The following is a 6,781-nucleotide window of genomic DNA, read 5'->3' on the forward strand; positions in this document are numbered from 1 at the left end:
ACAACTGAAATCAAACTGGTGTGTGGGGTTTTTTTTTGTACTTCAATCCATTCCCTGTATTGTTGTTAAGGCGTTTTGTGAGAGCATATTTCTGAAAACTGAGATATAAATGTATGGAAGCACATGAGAATTGTGAATCTGTTTCTTAAAATGGATCATCTCAGGGCCATTTGCATAATAATTATTATGCTCCTTGACCCTTCAGGTGTTCTTGCTGGTCATGACAACCGAGTCAGCTGCTTAGGAGTGACTGATGATGGCATGGCAGTAGCTACAGGATCTTGGGACAGTTTTCTCAGAATCTGGAATTAACGTGGCATCTGAAACATACCCCAATAGACACGCACACCTTCTCCATTGAGATCTGGAGAGAGCAATGCTGCAGCCTCTTGCTGTGAAATAACATTTCTACTTTGTATTTACAGGTGAAGTTTTTCTACTTGCTGATTATTGCATAAGTAGGCTTTCTGTAAATGAAGTTAAAACAAACAAACAGAATGAAGAAGTGGTGGGTGGGAGAAATCAGTGACTTTCTTTCAAGGAAAAAGGTAGGGGGCGGCACACCTGTTCATGGTGAGTGAAGCTAAAAGAGCTGGTCTGTTAGCATTTGATTTGACTACATTGCCCTGAAGGGTTTTCTGCTTGTGCCCCAGTCCTGCTAATTCTGTACTTTTTTGTACATAATTGAATATACACATAGCAGCCAATCATGTAACATTTTGTCTGTAAGTAAAGGAACAATGTTTGCGTTTTTTTAAAGAAACTGCATTTATATAGCTCTACGTTTAACCTAAGATGTATCTTCTGAGTTCTACAATGGATCAGCTAATCTGCTGTTAAAATTTTTCCCCTCCTTTCTTCGTGAATTTACTGTAGATAAAGTGTGAAGTTAATGAGCTGTTTGTGAAATTTTATAACAGAAGGTGTTTGAGTGTCTGTATAAAACAAAACAAACAAAAAAAAGGAAATGCCCTGATGACTCCTGTGACATTTAGCCCCTTTCTTGTTCAGTGACTTTTTCTCCCCTTCGTGCCAGCAGATCCCAGATAATCCATTAGAAGCCAAGGGGCTCTGATAACCACAGAGTTAAATAGATGATCAGATGCATCCTTCAAACATAGGAACTGAAATGTTTAGATATTTAGATTTTGAGCTTCCTTCTAAAGGCCTCTAATGAGATTAGGGTCAGTAAATTGAAATATAGGTAAATGCTTGAGACAGTGTTTGATGGATGTATTTTTGTGGGGACTGAATAATTGTAAATGAGATATTTCTCATCTCCTGTAAACTCATTGTCTATTTTGACTAGCTTAAGACTGAATTTAAGGCTGCTTCCAATTTCTAGCAAAGGTACCTGAACCTTCATTGAACCGTATCACTCCAAATGTATGTGGGGCATAGTCTGAGTGCATCCACACATTATAATTCTCCTGCTTTACATATTCCAGGTAGAAAAATTTTCTCTCATGAATCTTGCATATGCAGAGAAGTGTTAAAATAGGACATCACTGCATTCGTATTGCCTCTTTAAGACTCTAGCACATGCCACATCATTTTTTAATGAGCTGTTTGAAACTTCAATTACAGCAGTCACCCACTACAAGAAGTGCAGAAAATTCATTTTAATAGCTGCTGTGCCAAGCTATGGAGTGGGTTTACCCAGACATTCCAGAAAACTGAGCTGCCTTTTTAAGTTTTTGTGTTTGTAAGTCTTGGGGAAACATTAATAAATGAAGTTGCCTTCCCCAGTCTTCCTCTTCTCTTAAAATAGATCCCATTTTGTAAAGACTTCCCATGACTTGCCATGGCTTCAGTCTTTTATGGGGCATCAAGTATTGTAGGATCACAGTAAATGAACCACTTCCTCTTGATTTTGGTCTCTTTAAATTTTTGAGTGAAGGTCACCTAATAATAGGCCATAAGAATTGTATGAATATGCTAAGGGATAATATTAATATGAAAATGTGCTTTAAAAAATCCCTGAAATTAGTTTTGTTGCTGTCTGTACTTGTAGCAGATATGAAGTGGATCTGATTCTTACGGAAGTATTTAGGGATTGGCCTCAAATGTAGGTTCAGCCCTGTGTTGTCCCATTTCACAGTAGAGGAAAGATCCAGTGTTATATGTCCCCCTAAAATCTCCTCTGTCTGGACATAGGTTAGTAGTTCTTAGCATATTAAAACATATTTTGATGCAGTGCCAATTCTTTTGTCAACTTTGACCAATTTTTTATCCTGCATTCCAGCCTTTCTTACTGGTGGCAAAAGTACCAAAGCACGTGCCAAGCATATTGGATGTAGGAGCTCTAACAGGCCATGAATTCTCTGTTGACATACTGAGAGAGGTATTCTTGCAGAAAAGAGAGAGAGAGAGAGAGAAAGAGAGAGAAAAAAGATCCTGTTACATATGTTAGGATACAAACATGCAATGTTTACTACCTTTCATACGGTTCATTCTTTTTACATCTGATACTGATGTAATTTCATCCTGAAAGAGTTATTAATTTTTCTACAGCTCTTCACTATACAACTTACCTCACCTTTGGTCCACTATTTGTCTCCTTTGTGTTCTTTTGTAAGGGCCTTAAGATTGCCTTGCATGAGTAAGACAAATTTGCCCTTTTAGGGGAAAAATGTCCAACACAAAAAAATACAGAGGAGTGAATTGTTCAGTCTGTTGAAGAAGCTGGAAGCCATTACACAGTCTTTAAGTGTTATTTTAGTGGAGTGTTTCTCAACCTTGGGACCTTTAAGATGTGTGGACTTCAACTCCCAGAATTCTCCAGCCAGCCATGAGAGTTGAAGTCCACACATCTTAAAGGTCCCAAGATTGAGAAACACTGTTTTAGTGTATCGGTTATCCTACTTCATCAGTAATCATTCATTTTGGGAATGATTCCCCCAGGAATCAGAGTAGCTAGCATAAACATGAGGCTGGATGTGTAGTGTAGTCCTCAGTATAAATTGTAAGAATTAACTGATCTCCCAATATGATTTGCCAACGTATGTCTGCTTGGAATGCATAAAATGAAATGGGTTTTGAATGGATGTCCTGCAACAGAGATGGGCAACCTTTTGGGAGCCGGGGTTGCAGTTCTCTTCCTGCCCTACCTGGGGCCTGCAGGGTGTTGTGTCCCTGGAGGAGACAGGGCTCAAATGTCATGTTTTTGCCAGGAGGAGTTAAGGAAGAAAAGTACAAAGCCTAAAGGTATTTAGTTTCCTCCTTAACTCCCCTTCTAAATGGGGAAATTCAACCTGATCATTTGTTTGTTTTTTAAGTGCTGCTGTGGGTGCTTGAAGCCTCCGCAGAGTTAAGGCCCTGTTTTGCCCCTTACCCCAAACTGTTCTGAAATCTTTGGTTCTGCCTGTCCTGGAGTCTGTAGGTTACCCATTCCTGTCCTGTAGTAAAGACCCTTGACGGTTTAGATTCTCGCTGTTTTCCCTTCTCCATTTGCCTGCCTCCCACGAGAGCTTTGTACCTTGTGCTGATTGTGCTTTGTGACTAAGTAACCCAGTATGGCTTATGCATCAGAGTAAATGGCAATAGTATTTCCAGTAGAAGGAACAATACCTGGAATTGATAATGCCCCCAAAGATGAATTGTACAATTCACTCAAGAACCAGTGTCTCAGACATCCCACTGATGATTCAGAAAGTGCCGTGGGCTTTATCGTAGAGTGAGCCAAGCCAGGTCACCTAGTGCCTCCCACTGCAATAGGGCTCATTATGCGACCAGTCTGTATATAACCAGTTCCCCCTGTAGGTAGATTCTTAAGTCCTGCATGTATAATGGAGCTGTTCGGTATTCTCCCTAACTTTTCTTCCCTCCTCCTGCCCCCATTCTTACTGCAGCTCCTCTTGACTCCCGGAAAATGGTCCCTTGAACGTGATTTTTTGGAGAGGGAGTGGGGCTCCTGAGTAGCATTCGCTGTAGCTGGAAGGGAAAATCACTGGCCCTCCCTGTGGGGATGCAACCATCTCACACAGATGCAGGACTTGTTCAGGATCCTGGCTGTTATGTAGAAATGCTAGGTGACGGTTTCTAACCTTGGAAATAATGGACTTGCGCCCCCCTCCCCTTCTAATTAGGCACTTGTGCTACTCAAGACTTCTTCCATACTAGAGGCACTGCAAGTCTTACTTTTCTTTTTCCTTTGTTTCTTTTAGTGAAATAAAGATTGTGTAAAATACATGCAAGACTGTTAAATGCTTAGTGGTGTTCTGGTGAGTCTGTTCACAGTGTTACTAAATGATTAATAAATAAGATTTTTTGAGAAACGTGCCTGACTTTCTTTGTGCCACACAAGGTTTGATTTTGAATAATATGGGCTTCTTAGATATTTCAGGCCTTTATTTTTACTACACAATGGTGCTCTCTTTGTTTCCTTCTTGCTGCAGCACATCTCTGTGTCAATCCTTGCATCCTCCTCCAAAGGAGTTGCGTCTAACCTGTTTTCATAAATGGACAGTCTTGTGCTTTTGCTCCTACAATTTATTCCAGGAAGTGTGTGGTAGGGTTATTTCTAACCTTCACTTGTTACCATCTTCTCTTGAAGAAAACCTTCCAAAATGTTTCCAGGTACCAAGTGATTCTGCACTGCCTCTTGGATTGTGTATTCAGAACATCTTAAATCCTTTTATTTAACCTAATTAATTAAACAAAAACACAGGGATTTGTGCCATTTTTTTCCTTAGTGCTATTGTATAAAGACTTCCCTGTCGGGGGGAGGGGGGATGGACACTTGCTATGAATTGTTTATAGTTCTTCCCCTAATGAATCTTTCCTTTGTAATTGTACAGTGTCTCAGTGAAAAATGTTGCCTGACTTGACATTGTAACCAATAAACAAGTGCTTTTAACTAGGCTTTCTCTCTCTCCTGTTTTAGTTGATTTCATATATGCCTGTTATTTAGCATATTGCATCTAAAGTCCCACCAGCTACTCTGTCAAAGACCCTGGATTACTCCCTATTAGAAAACAAAAGCAAAAAAAAAAACTTTTCAGGGATTTTACAGTTTGAAAGGCTTACTCTGTAGTCCTCCTTTATGAATCATGCTCGTTGACAGCCATTAGAATATGGGATATTGCTATTCAATACACATTCCTTTTGAATTCTTTAGGTCACATTTTTTAAAATTAGATACATATTTTAAATACATCATTGCATTTTGACACAGAACAAAAAGGGCAAAGGATTTCCCCCCCTCAAAATAGAGGAAGAAAGAATTAACTGCATGCCCTGCAAACCAGGTATATCCCCAAATCTCCCACTGGTGAGTTTTTTCTCTCTTTTTAAATAGGATTTCAGGAGATGATGGATACAATTTTTGGAGGCGTCATATTCCTTGTTACCTTCTCCTACGAAATATCTGAGATGTTCTTACTGTACTTGGATGCAGTATACATTTTAGCTTCAAATTGTTATGATTCATTCTTCCCTTTTCTAAATCTAACCAGTTGTTATCTTTTTCCAGGAATATAATAAAGCTGCTTAGAGTGTGACAGAAAGGATTTTCATACAGCACGCCTCAGGCTGTATTCCATAAACAGCCGCTCCTTGCAAGCAGTTATAAGATCAAGATAGATTGTTTCGATACAACTATCATTTTCTTGTGTATAATTTTCCCCCAAGATTATTTGTGTTGAAGCAACAGTTAATGTAAAATAATCCTGATCATAATTCCTACACATGGATATTAGTTTTAGAAGTTGCCCTTACAATGGGTTTCCCTTAAAACTATTAAAATACTGGATTAAAGCTAATATACAAAAGCAGGCTCCTAGTTCTAACGACATATATTAGGGGAAGACAGGTAACATGTCACTAAGAATTGTCTGAGTATTTTCCTTATTTTAGGGAAACAGAGAACATTAATGTGTGTATCAGAATTACCCCGATTTTTCTTTTTTCCCCAGACACTGCAGCAGGAACAAAATGTGTATTACAGGTTTTTTTTAATCGTATGGCATAGGAGTTCGGTGTTATGCTGCTTTTTCTTCCTGGGAAATCCTTGTGAGGTCCAGTAGCCAGATGTGTAGACTATTTAGCCGTGAAAAGGCACGTTGCCAGGGGTGCACCACAAGGAGGCCCGTTACAGGTTGCCACTCTGGATATTCCTTTGTGATAGCACTATTTACAGCCATTATTCCATTTATCACTCCTTGGTCATACTTTAGCAGTAAGATAACACCTCCTTTGAGTTGAACTGGTGACCACATGGACACATTCACATTTTCTTGGCCACAATATGGAAGTAGTTGGGCATGGCTGCCTTCTAGGATGATTTTTCCATTTTTCAGTGCAACCTGTAGCCCTGAATTTCCTGCCCACCTACAAAGCTGCTGCTGCTGCAGGATGGATCAAGACCAATTAGTGCTGCCACCTGCTGGGACTTTGAGGCAAGTTCTGTAGCTCCTAAACCAAAGAGCATACTCAATTGGACGGTGTTCTTAACTTCACAGAAAATTCAGGGTGATCAAAAGTACAAAGCATCGTGAAGGAAAATACCTTCATGTTACATAGCCCTGGATGATAATACAAGACCACTGCACTTCATGCCTTTCTTTAGAAAACGTATAGCAAGCAACCGGCAGTGCCATGGGGTAGTCCTCTTAAAGCAGCATGGGCATCAGCTACAAAATGGCTTAGATGAAAATGGACTAGAGCAGTGTTTTTCAACCTTAGCAACTTTAAGTTTGGGGAATTCTGGAAGTTGAAGTCCATACATCTTAAAGTTGCCAAGGTTGAATATCCCCAACCAGATACCTACTGAGCCTTTTCC

The 6,781-nt window shown here is 39.7% G+C and overlaps 1 protein-coding gene across 1 annotated transcript in view; it reads left to right on the forward strand.

The window, feature by feature from the left end:
* The window catches only part of GNB4 (G protein subunit beta 4), a 40,786-nt gene extending 35,925 nt beyond the window's left edge, over positions 1 to 4,861 (forward strand). The window contains exon 10 of the mRNA XM_063306426.1: positions 206 to 4,861. Within this exon, the coding sequence (XP_063162496.1) occupies positions 206 to 312 (107 nt within the window). The 3' untranslated portion in view covers positions 313 to 4,861. The remainder of the gene's footprint in view (positions 1 to 205) is intronic.
* The last annotated feature ends 1,920 nt before the right edge of the window (positions 4,862 to 6,781 follow it).

The sequence above is a fragment of the Candoia aspera genome, chromosome 6 (assembly GCF_035149785.1).
Source record: "Candoia aspera isolate rCanAsp1 chromosome 6, rCanAsp1.hap2, whole genome shotgun sequence".
Taxonomy (NCBI): domain Eukaryota; kingdom Metazoa; phylum Chordata; class Lepidosauria; order Squamata; family Boidae; genus Candoia; species Candoia aspera.